Raw genomic sequence first — 16,417 nt, forward strand, 5'->3', positions numbered from 1 at the left:
AAATGAATAAAAACATTTTTATTTTAAAAAATACACATATACAATGATCTGCCAGATCCATCCAATTCACAAAGCGTTAAACCTGTTTTCTTCTATGAGTTTTCTCTCTTATATTTAAGTCTTTAATCCATTTTAAGATAATTTTTTTTAATATATTTTATTGATTTTTTACAGAGAGGAAGGGAGAGAGAGATAGTTAGAAACATCGATGAGAGAGAAACATCGATCAGCTGCCTCCCGCACATCTCCTACTGGGGATGTGCCCACAACCCAGGTAAATGCCCTTCACCGGAATCGAACCTGGGACCTCTCAGTCCGCAGGCCGACGCTCTATCCACTGAGCCAAACCCGTATCGGCAAGATAATATTTTATATATGGTATAAGATGAAGGTCCCATGAGCTACTTATTTATTTATAATATATATCTTTATTGATTTCAGAGAAGAAGGGAGAGAGAGATAGTTAGAAACATCGATGAGAGAGAAACATCGATCAGCTGCCTCCCGCACATCTCCTACTGGGGATGTGCACACAACCCAGGTAAATGCCCTTCACCGGAATCGAACCTGGGACCTCTCAGTCCGCAGGCCGACGCTCTATCCACTGAGCCAAACCAGCTAGGGTCCATGAGCTCTTTAAATCCTGTTAATTCTTTACATTGTTCTACATTAGTAAATCATCACAATTAAAGACTAGGAAATGAAAAGAAGAAGTGAAAAAGGCTCCAAGTTTCTGAAAGTGGGGGGAGGTGGAGGAGACGGGGAACTGAGAGGGAGAGAGACAGGGAGACAGGAGCAGATGCAGAAAGGCACACAGAGAGCTCACAGAGGGGATGGCAGGCAGAGATCTACATTGGAGAGAGACGAGTGGGGGGGGGGGCGGAGACTGGGAAGGGCAGAGGAAGAATCAGGAAAAGAAGTAAAAAGCCTGGCCAGTGTGGCTCAGTGGTTGAGCGTCAAACTATGAACCAGGAGGTCGTGGTTCAATTCATGGTCAGGGGTACATGCCCGGGTTGCGGGCTCTGTGCCCAGTGTGGGGCATGCAGGAGGCAGCAATCAATGATTCTTTCTTATCACTGATGTTTCTATCTCTCTCTCCCTTCTTCTCTGAAATCAATAAAAATATATTTTGTAAAAACTTGTGTTGCTCCATGCATAAAAAGATAAAATTATCTCTAATCTTTGAGCTTCCCTAAAAGGCATGGATGCTAGTGAACACAGCTTTTATAGCAGTGAGTACAGAAAAATTCAAAATACAGCAACAATGGAACAGCTGTCGCATTTTTGTATACATAAAGGCCTCATGGTCGTCGTCATCCTATCATCAACAGCAAACACACACATTGAAATGGGGTCAAGAGATAAGTACCCTGAATAAGGTCCATAAACAGACATTCTGCAGGAGTCGCAACTGCTATGTGTATCTACAAGCTAGAAATGAACATCCTGATTACATTCAGCATGAGTGGGGAGGGTGGGCGGGCGGTGTTAGGAAATTTCAAATGGCCAGTTACTCACAGGGGAGAGTTTCTGAATAAGGTCATGGGCAACGTGAACAAGATTCTTATCTTCGTGGAGACATTTCTGAAATTTTTTGCTCTCCTCATCTTCTAGAAGATCAAAATCATTGGCAGCATCCAGTAGAGCCTGGATTAACCCCTTCCAGGATTTCAGAGCTGGAACCTGAGGTGCAACCGCAGCACTAATGCCCGTTCCAATCACCAGCACGAGTTCCCGAGGCTTCTTACTTTTTAAGCTTGGAAGCAGTTTCCTAAAAAAAGTTCAACAAAGGAGAGGATGGAGAACATCTGAGAGACGGTCTTAAACCATGGTCTTCAGCTGTAACTTTGACAGCTGCAAAGATGACAAGTGCCAGTTTCTGACACCTCTCCAAATAGCTTATGCAAAAGACCAGAATATTGTGCCAGGGCTTGCTGGAAAACCAAGTCATAGACCTATTTCAGGAATTCTAAAGAGCAATCTTAAAATCAATATCCTCCTTCATAGTCCTCTCAATCTAAGAAAACCCACTAACAGTAGGAAAAGTTTCGATTGTATTACAGCTCAGCTGAGTTCTAAGTTATATTTTAAACCAACATGCAATCTCAAGGAACATGATTGATTTAGATTCCTGAGGGGACAGAACCCCAATCAAATTAAACTGCTGTTGTTGAGAAGGAGATGCCCGGCCGGGTGTGGCTCAGTGGTGGAGCACTGATCCAGGAACTGAGAGGTTGCCTGTTCGATTCCCAGTCTGGGCACATGCTCAGGTTTTGGACTCAATCCTCGGTGGGGGGCATGCAGGAGGCAGCTGATCAATGATTCTCTCTCATCATTGATGTTTCTCTCTCTCTCTCTCTCTGAAATCAATAAAAATATATTAAAACAAACTAACAGCCATAGCTGGTTTGGCTCAGTGGACAGAGCATCGGAATTCAGACTCAAGAGTCCTGGGTTTGATCCAGGACATCCAGAAACTTCTCCTCTTCATGCCTGGGTTGCGGGCTCAATCTCCAGTAGGGGGCATGCAGGAGGCAGTTAATCAATTATTCTCTCTCATCACTGATGTTTCTCTCTCTCTCCCTCTCCCTTCCACTCTGAAATCAATAAAAACATATTTAAAACAAATAAACAAAACCAGGAGATGAAAGGTGGCCAATAAAAAATTTAGGCCCAAATTTTGTGAATGTTATTAAGATAAAACTGAGCATGACTAAAATGGAGCAGGAGCTAGATCAGGGGTGGGCAAACTTTTTGACTCGAGGGCCACAATGGGTTCTTAAACTGGACCGGAGGGCCGGAACAAAAGCATGGATGGAGTTTTTGTGTGAACTAATATAAATTCAAAGTAAACATCATTACATAAAAGGGTACGGCCTTTTTTTTTTTTTTTCTTTTCAAATGGGCCGGATCCGGCCCGCGGGCCGTAGTTTGCCCACAGCTGAGCTAGATGGTCAAACATGGGAACCAGTTTGTTCTAGATATCCTCAGGCCAAAAAGAAAGAAAAAGTGGCCAACAGAATTCTGAGAGCACAGGAGGAGCATCAAGGATGAAAATAAACAAAGAAATAACTATTCAATGGGTATGACAGAAAGTGAAAACCATCGCTTTTTCACCAGGATAAGCTGAGACAGAGTTCTGTCCTGAAGTTTCTATGTGATACAAGGTGGGCACAAGTTTTTGCCTTTGTTCTCTGCCCCATTTCATTCTGGAGACTATAATAAAATCTGCTTGAAATATATTTTGCAATTTAATTTTTGCTGATGTCATGTTTTTCCCCTCAAGAAATTGTCCAAATAATAAACTAAACAGAAATAGGATCAGCATTTGGGTATAATCCAAGAAAGAACAATACTTTAAGCTTTGGAAAACCTGGCTTTGGAGAAACAACCTCTAGAATCACCTTCCCTATCCCCAACTCTGGCATTCAGCCCTTCAATGAATAGTCCTAACTTCAAAAGTTTAGTCTACTGGAAAAGATGATAATAGATATTAAAAGCAAATGGTGAAAGATGATTTTCAGTTCAAGGAAAACAATTTCCTACCTAGTACTCTACACTCGGCCAAGTCATCAAATAAATGTAAGTGTATATAAAAACATTTTCAAACGTCCAGAAACTTCTCCTCTGCACCCTAACTGAGGAAGTGAATGAGGACATTCTTCAGCAAAATGAAGGAGTACACCAAAGAAAAAGACTTGCGATCCAGGAAACAGGATCCAATACGGAGAGGCGTAGAGGAATTCCCAGGGCGAGGGGGGAGGAAAATGGCACAATCAGCAATGGGGCAGCATGGAGAGCAACTGTCAGAGTGGACCGTCCAGAGGAAGAATCCAGAAGCAAATATAACTCGTGCAGTAGTGATGTGTCAGTACACCTAAGTATGCCTAGGAGGCTGACTCTTCCGTCACAGAGTTGAAGATACACTGACAGGTACACAGAAAACAAAGTGAACCAAAGCAAGAGAGAGAGGATCTTTAATAACTTTGAAGGATGGATGGACAAGAAAAGAAATGTAATCATAACACATTAGTAGGCTCAACTATGAGTACCATTTATACAGTAAATATTAAAAAGTAATTTAACCCCCAGAATTTGATATAAACCATACTGGGAGGTTGTGGGGCATGTGTATGGTGTGTGTGTGTGTGTGTACTAGTATACAATGTGGGAGAAGATCTGTGAGAGCAAACCTAATCCTCATCTTCCATAAGAAGAAGAGATAAAACCAAAACTCTAAAACATAGCAGTACACACAGTACTGAAAAATATGGATGTAAGTATTAGAAAAACATAAAGTTGAAAGCGACTATCTCTGAGGGGGAAGGAACAAGGCATCATGAAGTACTGACATAAAAGTATGTACATTTATGACCTTGTGTAAAATAAAATTAGATCCAAAAAAAGAAATGTAATCCTATATGATAAAAGGCTAATATGCAAATTGTCCCCTTGACCAGGAATTCAACTGGGAGTTCAACCAGGGGGCGGGGCAGGCTGGCCAACCGCCCCTGGCCCCTCTCCCGATCGCCCCCTCACCCCCACCCTGAACAGGGATGGAGCTGGCCAGCCAACTGCCTGCAGCCCCTCCCCCCTGGTCATCCCGGGCCAATTGAGGCAGGCTGGCCAGACCCCACCTGTGCACAAATTCGTGCACTGGGCCCCTAGTTTTACATAAAGGTTAATATTAATTAGTGGAAACCAGGTATAGAGCAAGTTCATTATTTTTTGTTCACTACCATTACTAGTAACGACTTTGCTTCTCAGATTCCCTTCCCGTTTACCTGGGCTTCTTGGTTGGGGGTGCGCCATCACTGAGGAATCCAAAAATGTTATCTGTATCAGAGGACTGGCTCCCTGTAGAAGCCATCGAGTTTCTAAAATAAAACACCATGGACCACAATTAGATCTGGAAAGCATACCATTCAAAATAGCATATACATTAAACAGTTTTAATAAGCTATACACCCTAAAGCGTTCTAAAGGCAATCCCTGCTTAACAGAAATTCATTAATTAATGAACAACCAAAACTTAAAGAATTAAATTCATCTAAAAGAAAGTAACCTTGAAATTACGACTTTTGTATTCCATGCTGCCATCTTGCTTCTGTTGTTGAAGGCTCCTTCCACAATAGCCCAGATAAACCCCAAGACCAATGTCAACTCATGTCAATTACTGGCCATCATTTTGTGAAGCCTAAGAAATACCTTTATTTTCCCATGAAACAGGCTTGGGGAAGACTTGGGATAAAACCCACAAATAATTGTGCTTATAGCTCCCAATTATCTATTTCTTAACAGCTGGGGGAAAAAAAAAAGACATCACTGGGTCACGTTGGCTGGTTTGGCTCAGTGGATAGAGAGTCTGCCTGTGGACTGAAGGGTCCCAGGTTTGATTCTGGTTTAGGGCTCCGTTGTGGGGCGAGTGCGGGAGGCAACCAATCTATGTCTCTCTCTTACATCGATGTTTCTCTGTCACCCCCCCTCCCTTCCACTCTCTCTAAAAGTCAATGGAAAAAAATATCCTTGGATAAAGATTAACAAAAAATAAAAATAAATCACTGGGTTGAGAATAGAGCAATCAGTACTCATTTGCTGATTGTCAGACATTCCTTGTTGCTGGGCGACTGTGTCCTTGCAGGCAGAGAGACATGTCTCTCTAGCTAACCACGCCATGACAGATGGGAAAGGCATTAGCCAGCAAAAATATATGACAAATGACCACTTATGTTCAGGTGATAAGATAACTAGCCAAAGTAAAAGAATTAACGTGGATTACAGTGAGAATGAGATAGAGATGTTTTAATTGCTACAAGTTTTAGTAAACTTGCTAAATCTAAGACCATTAATTCTAAAACAGCAATATTTTAAATAGTATGTGTGTACACACAAACACGCAATAAGAAGACAATATGTATTGCCAGAGTTTCGGGTGCTTTATTATCTTTTATTGTCAATATTTAGAAAGAATGGAATTACTAGTAACTACTTTATGTTTAATGTCTTATTAGAAAGATTTTACATGAAAACATTTTTAAAAGTTCACTGATTTAATTTTTCTGTTAAGTACAAGGCTCAGTTCCTCACCCCATATTCATCACACATAATGGAATTCTCCTTTGATATCATAAATCATTAGGAAAATAGGAAATACAAAATCACAGGAGTTAGGATGCAAACTGTCTTAGTCAAATCTCTGATTCTGTTAGTGAGGAAGGTGGGGCTCAGAGAAGACAGTTGAATTACTTAAGTCAATGAATCTTGCCTTAACTTAATAATCATATGAGATGCTTGTTAAAAGTACATACATGGTCTTAAAAATAGTCTGTTATCCCGGCTGCTGTGGCTCAGTGGTTGAGCATTGACCCATGCACCAAGAGGTCACTGGTCTGATTCCGGGTCAGGGCACATGCCCAGGTTTTGGGCTCGATCCCTGGTTAGGGGTATGCAGGAGGCAGCCGATTGATGTTTGATGTTTCTCTTTCATCGATATTTCTATTTCTCTCCAAAATCAATAAAAAAAAATTTAAAAAATAGTCTGTTAATTTTAAAGAATATGTGTGTTCCCAGGCTCCAATCCCAAATTACTGAAAACCCAGGCATGTGCCCAGACTGGGAATGGAACCAGCAACCTTTCGGTGCACAGGACACCAGACCAAATAAGCCACACCAGCCAGGGCCTTCAGGGGATTCTCATGATAAGGCACCTACGTGACATCAAATTTTCTGCAATTCAACTTTTGCTAAATGAAGAGCACACACTAAGTACCCTACATTTATGTCATCTTCCCTCCTTTTAAGTGTACACATCATTTATTACACAGCCTCCCAGTCTGCTAACACCAACAGTCAGGAATTGACTGCCATTATAATATTTCCATCCCTACTCTAAAGTCTATGTTCTAGATTGGAGAAGTAGTGTAAGAAAAGTGATTATTTCTACCACATACAGGACAACCCATCAGAGAGATTTTTAAAAGCACACAATGAAAAGTGTATGTGCTGATGTTCCTTCCTTAAATATCATTCTGTAAACTCATTGTCTGATCAAATTACACCCATGTCAAAAATACCATGAATTGAGAAAGATGAAAATAAAGTATAAAGAAAAGTAATTTAATGTTTATTCAGTTTTGAAGACATACATCTTCAGAATTAAATGCTCAATTTAGCTATTAAACCAGGTTTATTTACAAACTCTTATATAGTACTTTCCACATGCCACGCAGTAATTATAAATATTAACTCATGTAATCTCCATAACCTTATGAAGTACTCTTATTATCCTATTTCAGAGATGAGAAAACTAAGGCATAGAAAGGTTGGGAGTCATAATTCAAACCAAGGTGGTCTGTCTGCCTCCCAAGGCCATACTCTTAACCACACTATTACCACCTAAAAGCATTCTTTCAAGTATTAGCCTCTTAGCTTTTCATTTTTAATTTGCCGCCCTAACTATCAAATAAGGAAGCTCTGACATTCTGGAAAGCAGATTTATTTGAAATAATCCTGTGTAATGCCTGATAGCTGCTACATGACCAGGCACTCACCCGCATTCAGAAGCTGAAACAACACCTTCTTCTGGTGACAAGCACTATTTGCTACTACCCCCCAGCACCACTCACCTACCAGAACCCTACATCCGTCCTACCATTTTCTCCTGGAAAATATGCAAGATCATTTTTGCTGGATTCTTTTGTTTTTAAATATATTTTTATTGATTTCAGAGAGAAAGGAAGAGGGAGAGATAGATAGAAACGTCAATGATGAGAGAGAATCATTAATCGGCCACCTCCCACACCCGGAGTGGGCAAACTTTTTGACTCGAGGGCCACAATGGGTTCTTAAACTGGACCGGAGGGCTGGAACAAAAGCATGGATGGAGTGTTTGTGTGAACTAATATAAATTCAAAGTAAACATCACTACATAAAAGGGTATGGTCTTTTTTTTCAATAGTTTTATTCATTTCAAACGGGCCGGATCCGGCCTGCGGGCCGTAGTTTGCCCACGGCTGTCCCACATGCTCTACGCTAGGGATTGAGCCCGCAACCTGGGCATATGCCCCGACTGGGAATCGAACCATGGCCTCCTGGTTCACAGGTCGATGCTCAACCACTGAGCCATGCTGGCCGGGCTTTGCTGGATTGTTGGTGGTCAATTCTTGGTATCTACACCTGAACATTAAGCTTTTTTCTTTTTACAGAGTCAACTGTTCTAAAGGTCCACTTCACCCACATTAATTTAAAGGAATAAATATGGCTAACAGCTCCTGACAAGCTGTTACTAAAATGTTTTGGGTCCTCTTATTTAGGGACTGAATGAGAACTACTGTAATATGCCCACATTGTATCTGATCATATAGTCATTCTGTTTTCTAACAGGTTATCATCATTCCTTCAGTCTAAAGGGCGTCTCACATGATACAATCTCGCATGTACGCCCCAGTGGCATCTAAGCATGAAGCATATCTTATTCCTTCTAGAGTACTTCTTTAGGGGGGAAAATCTGTTTTAGCATTTTACCCTAAATATGCAGTTACTGCAAAAGAGCTGCAAGCTAATTGGGAATTCCTAATATGCATCAACTAGTTCACACATTAATTTCTCTATGTGATCACTATTAGAGTTAGCTCTGGCAATGTCTTCATTACTCCAATTACTGCTAAGCACTGAGAAATCCTTCAAGGCCAATAGATTTCAGCAAAATGACAGTCAGATTCAGGGTAAATGCTGAGAAAAGTGACAGCAACCTCACTGACACGTTTTTAAGATCTAAGTTTTCATGTAAGAGAGGACACACACTTTAAAACCTGTCAGATTGGCAGGAAATAAAATGTACCTGGTAGATGGATAAGGGAAAAATCAAGGCAAGTGTTCTGGGAAAAATCCATTAAGAAAAAAGGACAAGAGAAAAGGGGCTGGCCTATGAATGAAAGGCCAGTTGTACAAACTAGAGGACTTAGAGATTTGACATATCAAAGGCGGCCAGTAGCTCTTGCTTTTGTGGTATCTTGGTGCCAGCTAAGATGGTAAAACCTGATGCCTTTTTCCATTTAAGAATCAGAGTGAGGTCTCCCAGCCTGAGTTCCTTGTGCTGATCCATGTATCTCTCCCTGTGGCTGATCTATGTACAGTATCTCTCCCGCTGCTTCCAGTATGCAGTCTTCAGCTCAACCAGGAGGCCAGAAGGAACTCAGAAAAATTCACATTGGCATATGGGTGGATGCAATAAATAGGGCGAAAAAAGTGCTAATAATGGCATTTTTGCCTGGAAGTAAAAGGCAAAAAATGACTACTTAGCCCTGGCCAGTTTGTTCACTGGTTAGAACGTCAGCCAGTGGACCGAAGAATTGTGGGTTCAATTCCTGGCCAAGGGCACGCACCTCAGCTGCATGTTCCTCAGCCCCGATGGGGATGAATGTGGGAGGCAACCAACTGATGTCTCGCTCTCGTTTTGGTGTTTCTTTCTCTTTCTCCCCTTCTTCCCTTCCTTCCATTCTCTCTCTTGAAATCAATGGGAAAAATATCCTCAGGTGAGAATTAAAAACAAACAAATGAACAAAAATGATTAGCTTAAGAAGGTGGTACATTTCTTGTTTTAGAAGCCTCCTTCCCCCACATCTATTTTAATAAACACAACAGTGACAGGAAAAAGACTGGCTATTTCTCTAGCTAAACATAGAAAAGGGTTAACTTCATTTTCTAAGGGGGAAAGATAGTCATCCTCTGATTTGGAAGAAATCAAATGGGGGCATTTGGACTAATTCCAACACACCTGGTTTTCACAGGAAGGGAGGAAGGAAAAGTATATGTCTCTAAAAGAGCATCCAACAAGCGCATGGACAAGTAACACATAAGCTACTTTACTCAGGTAGCTCATCAATTCAGTTCTATCATGTAGACTGCAGCCTTCCTAACCGTGTATAAAACAAACTTCCCATTATTCCAGGCTCAAGGGCTCAGATATGCTTTTATTAGTGATTTTAATCATAAAACCAAAGTAACACATCATGTTTAGGAAAACAAAACTGTTTCAAGAAGAAATAATGGGACACTGAATTAAAATCTGATTTGAATTAGAACTTGGTGACAATTTTACCATGTAAAGAATGAGAACTTCCTTGCCACTGCTTTCCCTCCCGTGAAACTTTTGAGAAGGTATATCCCCAAAACAATAACACATGTTGCTAAGAAAGGAGATTTTTAAAATACTAAAAAAAAAAAAAAGAAAAAGAAAAGAAATATTTTTTATGTATCCAGTAGTATTGTTGCCGGAGGAATTAGTGGGCCAGACTTCTCTATCACTTGTGGGTGTGAGTTGGCTCTTAAAGATATTTTGAGAAAACGAATTTTCTAAGATTCCCATGGGAAAACGAGACGTGGAAAACGGCTTTATTTGCGTGGAATTACATTCCTCGGGTTGTAAAGTACCATTTCCCTTAAGCCAGTCCTGAAAGAGGGGCAGCTGGGGTTCTAGTAGAGCCAAAAGCAAGGCCAGTGCCCAGAGCGTCCGTTCCATGCTGTAGCGGGTTCAGTTCAGCATTCAGTTCATTAAAGTCCATTAGTCCAATGTGGATCCCACGTGGAACTCAACTACTATAAGCTGGGTACAGCCAACTGCAAAGAAGAAATTAACCAGCTAGTGTATACCAGCAAAGGCTAAGCCTTCCTTCACAGCAGACAGAGCTTTGGGTGTGAATCCCGTCGTCTTAACTTGCTGCCAGTAAGTAAAACTACCTAGGACAACCACGGCTGGCTCCTGAATAGAACACCCCAACGGGGGAACTTGAGTTCAGTAACACAAACGGCGATAGGTCTCTACTTGCACTAACTGCAGGTGGCCACAATCCTGGCATAAACAGTGACCAGTCTTGGCTCGGAATGTAGCTTTACTAGTAACTAAGCAGTCACAACCCTAATACAGTGGCAGTTGGCCTAGCTCATATCGTGGGGCCCACCAAACGGTCCCACGCCTGCACCTAGTGGCAGCTGGCCTCATTTCACAGCACGGCCTCTGCCAAGCTTCTCCAAGCTCAGACTACGCGGCAACCAACTGCAGATCACTTTCCAGATCCCACTAGGCAGCCCCAAGCCAGACATAGTGACGGCTGACCTTGGCTTGCACCAGAGCCTCTCCCAAGAGGCCCCAGACCCAATACAGATGGTGGCCGGCTTCAGACCACACCAGACCACCACCCAACCAGCTCCACAACTGCCACACCCGAGCAGACATGACTGGCACCAGAGCCCCACTAACGTGACTCCTCTTTATAGGTTCAGCCCCTACACAACAGCTCCTTCACTGTAGCCATGGCCACCGGACAGCCGGTCAGCTTGAGGGTCAACTTCCCCTCTGATGTGGCAACAGCAATCAAGGATCAACTACAACAGGAGGGCACACACATCCCACACAAGAAACACCCTGGGAGCCCTTAGCCAGCTGAACAGAAAATCAATGAATGGCTAGATCAACTGATAGAAAATCAATAAGGAAACAGAGGGCTTGAAGGACACATAAGACAGATCTAATTGCCATTTTCAAAGCAGCAGAATATATATACATCCTTGTCAAGTGCACATAGAACATTTTCCAGGATAGGCCACAAATTAGACCACAAAACAAGTCTCAATAAATTTAAAAAGATTGAAATCACATGAAACATCTCCAACCACAATGGTATAAACTACAAATTACAAGAAAAAAAACCTGAAAAACACACAAATGTGGAGGCTAAATAATAAAAAAAACAGGAACAAACTGATACAGAGAATAAATTGATGGTTGCCAGTTGAGAGCAAGGTTGGAGGGACGGGTGAAAAAGGTGAAGGGATTAAAGTACAAATTGCCAGCTACAGAAATAACTACAGGATGCAAAGTACAGCATAGGGAATATAGTTGATACTGTTGTGATAACTATGTATGGTGTCTAATGGGTATTAGACCTATCAGGGTGATCACTTTGTAAACTACATAAATGTTTCATCATTATGTTGTACACCTGAAACTAATGTAATATTGTCTGTTAACTGTACTAGAAATATTTTTAAATATTTTTTATTTTTTGTTAATATATTTTTATTGAGAGGGAGAGAGAGATAGAAACTAGAAACCTCAATGATGAGAGAGAATCACTGATCGGCTGCCTCCTGCATGCCCCCTAATGGGGATGGAGCCAGAAACCCAGGCATATGCCCTTGACCGGAATTGAACCTGGGACCCTTCAGTCCGCAGGCTGATGCTCTACCCACTGAGCCAAACCAGCTAGGGCTGTACTAGAAATTTGTTTAAGGAACGAAAAGAACCAGGATAAATGGGTGACGTTGTAGTATTGTTTCTTTTTAAGTCAAACAAATACATGCTGTGACTTCCAGTCACCACTTAACCTACTTAAGGCTTTTTATCTCTACACATAAGAATTCTCATCTGCTTTGGAGCAGTCTTAACTTTTTGCTTTCTCCTTCCCAACTACATGAAAAGAAACTAATTTCAGAAAGTACTTTGTGGAAAGTCCACAGATTTGTTTTATAAAACAGCTGCATGCATTTAACTCAGTCCATTTCTATTCTGTAATTTCTCTATGGCCTGGCCATTATATTCCATATATGCTTGTAGAGTAAAATAACAGGAAGTGTATTAGTCCCAACAAGTTGTTGAGTTTCATGCTCAAGTATCAGTTAAATGTCAGGCACTGTGTTAAGAATACTCCTATTACCATACCCACCAAACACCATTTAACATTTCTAATGAGGCAGGCACTGTTTCCTGTACTTTACAAATGTTCAGTCTTCTCCGAAGTAGATACTATTATCATCTCATATGACAGATATAATATCTGTCCAAGCACAGAGATGTTAAGTGCCTTGCTAAAGATCACACAGCTATTACACAGTAGACATAGGATCCTCACTTGAGTCCATGTTGTGAAGACATAATGCAATGCTGTCTCACCAAAGATGACTAAGGCTGTAAGACCATACCCATAAGGCCTATACTCTTAAAAAGTCTCTACCTTTTAGGGGAAATAGAATTTATAACCAAATATTTATTGCATATTTGTGCTAAGTTTAACATGTATGTATGAGGTACAGAGGAGAATAACAGTTTTGCTTGAAGAAGATCAAGGAAAGCGTTATGGGAGACAGACACCTTTATGGCAAAATTTCTTTATGGAAATCCTTAGTACTTATCTTCCTTTACCTGTTGGAAGCATCTGACATTCAATTCATCCTCATCTCATCTGGATTCTGTTTTGCTGGTTTTCCTCCCATCCCTCTGGTGAAAGCTCTTCTTCCTCTGCCCATCCCTTACATGCTGAGAGTCCAGTCTACTTTAGGCGCTCCAATCTCTTCACTTTACACATTCCCTCCCCTGCCCACCCCATCTACTCCAAATGATTCAAATACCAACTAAATGTTAACGACTCCCAAATCTGTATCTTCAGCTCAGCTCTCTGCTGTGTTTCAGACCCAGGAGACACCTGCTCAAACGTTTCAGTTACACAGCGCCTCACATGCAAAGGGACTTCAAGATAGTACTTCAGACTTAAAGGTCAAAAAACAGCTCAGCAACCAGGTCCTTATCATGTATTGCATAGGCCTCCGCAGGGCAGAAATCATCTCTGGGTGAGAGGATTACAGGTGCTTATTTCCCTCTTTCTGTTTCAAGCACCAACACAAGCACTTCCTGACTTTGAAAGGCTGTCGGGTACTTTAGCAATGCACTTGTACTTGTAAGCACATTCCCTGTATCAATTCCAACAGTCCCTTGACGAGCAGGAGAATGTTGGACCAAAGGAAATTTAGGAAAGTGGTTAATTTAAGCTGGAAACCTTTACTTAGTTTGACATTCTTTTCAGGATATTTTAAAAAATAAAAACTGAAAAATATTCTCTTTGATCGGTAAATGAACTGAGAGATGAAAGCATTGTTTAGACCTGACACAAGACTCTGAAAGCTCAATAAATAAATAAATAAATAAACAAATAAACAAATAAATAAATAAATCTGTCTTGCTTTGCTGAACAGGTAGCACCAGTCTTAAAAAGTGACCATTTAAAAATAATTGAGGGAAAAAATAGGTGAGAGCAAAACAGGTTAGGGAGACCTACTAACACACTTTCTTAAAAAAGAACGAAGGAGGCAAGTGCAAGACCAAGGGTGAGACCACAAGGAGCAGCAACGGGGGCTGGCAGCCTGGGCCCAAGGGACCAGACCTATCCTCCCAGAATGGAAAAGAAACGGGTCCACGCAGGCAGTGCAGGAAACACACACAGGGCAGGGAAGGAGCAAGAGCACCTGGAGTGAGCGAGGGCCAGGCCCTCCCCAGTGCCCATAGACTAACTTAATGAGGCCTATAGCACTGTGACAAAGCACTAAGTTCTCACCACACATAAGGCTCTGCCTTTACTTTAGGGTTGGCATTCAAACCTGCTCCAATGCAGAGCAGAAAACTAAAACACTATAATGGGCTTTCTTTTGAAGCTATCATATCCATATAATAAAAATAGATATTATGAAAAAGGATCAAAGAAAAAGAAAATGAAAATATGGGATGAAAAATCAGAGAAATAATAGAAGAAAATGTCCCAGAACCGAAGCACACACATTTCTAAGCATGACAGGATCCACTGAGTACCCAGAACAGTAAATGAGGCAAGACTACCCCTTGGTACATCATCATGATAGTCCCTAGTACCAGGGATAGAGAGAATACGCCCAAATTCCAGCGAGGGAGGAAAAAAACAACAAACCAACAAAATAAGGTCACATAGAAAGGATCTGAATCCCTGTGCCTCTCGAGCAATTACAGATACCAGGCGGTACATAATGCCTTTAAAATTCGGGGGAAAATCGTTTCCCACCTAGAATTCTCTAACACTTCCAAACAATCAAGCAAGTCTGTGGGCAAGATAAAGTTACTCAAATACTCGTACTTCTTAGTAAATAAGGGTGTATGCCAAGAAATGGAACAGCCTGGTGCCAGCCCAGGAGAGTGAAGGGCAGTAGTTTCTGATAGAAAGAGTAGAGGAGGAGGAGGAGGAGGAGATACAGAGACATAGATTTGTTGTTCCAATAAAATAAAATAAAAGTGGAAGTGATACATCTCAGCTCACAGGAAATGTTACCGATAAGAGTGTGACATATTTTGCAGTGTTGGGAAAACAGCAAATGTCAAGATGCGAGAAAAGCAGGCCAAGGTAAAGCTAAACACAAGGAAGAGCAGAGCTGAGATAGGTCACCTGCCTCCATGGTTGAATGATATTTGGCAGAGTTGTGTGAACACAGAAAAACGGCTTGTTTAAATCCAAAATCACAATATAGTTGTGACAAGGGTGGAGGATGTGGAAAGGTGGGGAAACGGGGGAGTGGAAGAAGGAAGTCCTAATCTACCACAGCCAGAAATCAAAAAGCCAAACATGGTGGGGGGGGGGGGACGAGAAATAATAACATAGCAGATGATTGTGAAATATGAGGATAACACCTGCAGAAAGAAGGAAATAACTGAGTGGTTGTCCCTAAGAAATGAGACTACGAGGTGAGGAAAATGGAGGGCATGGTTTTTGTTTTTCCTTCACTGTAAGTCTTTTAATACTATCTGACTTTAAACCATATACTGAATTACTTTGATAAAAAATTTTAAAAAAGGGAAAACCCTAGCCAATTTGGCTCAGTGAATAGAACATCGGCCTGGAGACTGAAGGGTCCTGGGTTTGATTCCCGTCAAGGGCACATACCTAGGTTGCAGGCTCGATCCCTGGATAGTACAGGAAGCACTCAATCAATCAAGGTGTCTCTCACATCGATGTTTCTCTCTAACGTACAGGAAGCAATCAATCAAGGTGTCTCTCAAATAGATGTTTCTCTCTGTATCCTTCCCTCTCCCTTCCACCCTCTCTAAGAGTCAATGGAAAAATATCCTCGGGTGAGGACTAACCAAAAAAAAAGGGGAAAACAGCAACATTTAAAATCTGCCATGTTTCGCTCTACGTTTTCAAGTAACCTTACCTTTTGTGTGGTGTATTCATCAACAAGAGAATTTTTAGCCTAGGCCCCTAAGTGCTTGCTAGTCAGGAAAGACCAGGGGAAACTGATCCCTGGGCCAACTCAGAATCTACAGATTCAACATTTCTAGAGGAGTGCCCTGTACATTGACTAGTAAAAGTACCTCAGGTAAGTCTTACCATCAAGCAAGTTGGGAAAATGCTGACAAGAAGGTAAACCCAAAATACACACTACAGTGCCTAAAAAAAACCCTGGTCACTTTTTTCTGGAGAAGTAGCTTCTGTTTGCTTGGTACCACAGCACAGTCTTAGCTAACACTGGGACCAGTAAACTCAGTGTGGATCTGGTTTTCTAAATCAGCTTACAGCTCAGCTCTCCTTGTACCAGCTACTGGAAATTATCTCATTAAATTAAC

The 16,417-nt window shown here is 41.4% G+C and overlaps 1 protein-coding gene across 6 annotated transcripts in view; it reads right to left on the bottom strand.

The window, feature by feature from the left end:
• Window positions 1-15,754, bottom strand: part of FAM118B (family with sequence similarity 118 member B) — a 32,835-nt gene extending 17,081 nt beyond the window's left edge. For 3 of the 6 annotated variants that reach the window (XM_015571340.1, XM_015571342.1, XM_015571343.1), the window contains exons 1-3: window positions 5,066-5,087; window positions 4,785-4,877; window positions 1,519-1,771 (exon numbers count right to left, since the gene is read on the bottom strand). In XM_015571340.1, coding sequence (XP_015426826.1) covers window positions 1,519-1,771; window positions 4,785-4,870 — 339 coding nt within the window. In that variant the 5' untranslated portion in view covers window positions 4,871-4,877; window positions 5,066-5,087. Of the gene's footprint in view, window positions 1-1,518; window positions 1,772-4,784; window positions 4,878-5,065; window positions 5,088-15,734 lie in introns of those variants that run through there. The other 3 variants (XM_015571341.1, XM_015571338.1, XM_006775044.2) reach the window with 2 other exon arrangements.
• Between the last annotated feature and the right edge of the window lie 663 nt (window positions 15,755-16,417).

Source organism: Myotis davidii, unplaced genomic scaffold (assembly GCF_000327345.1).
Source record: "Myotis davidii unplaced genomic scaffold, ASM32734v1 scaffold148, whole genome shotgun sequence".
Lineage (NCBI taxonomy): Eukaryota > Metazoa > Chordata > Mammalia > Chiroptera > Vespertilionidae > Myotis > Myotis davidii.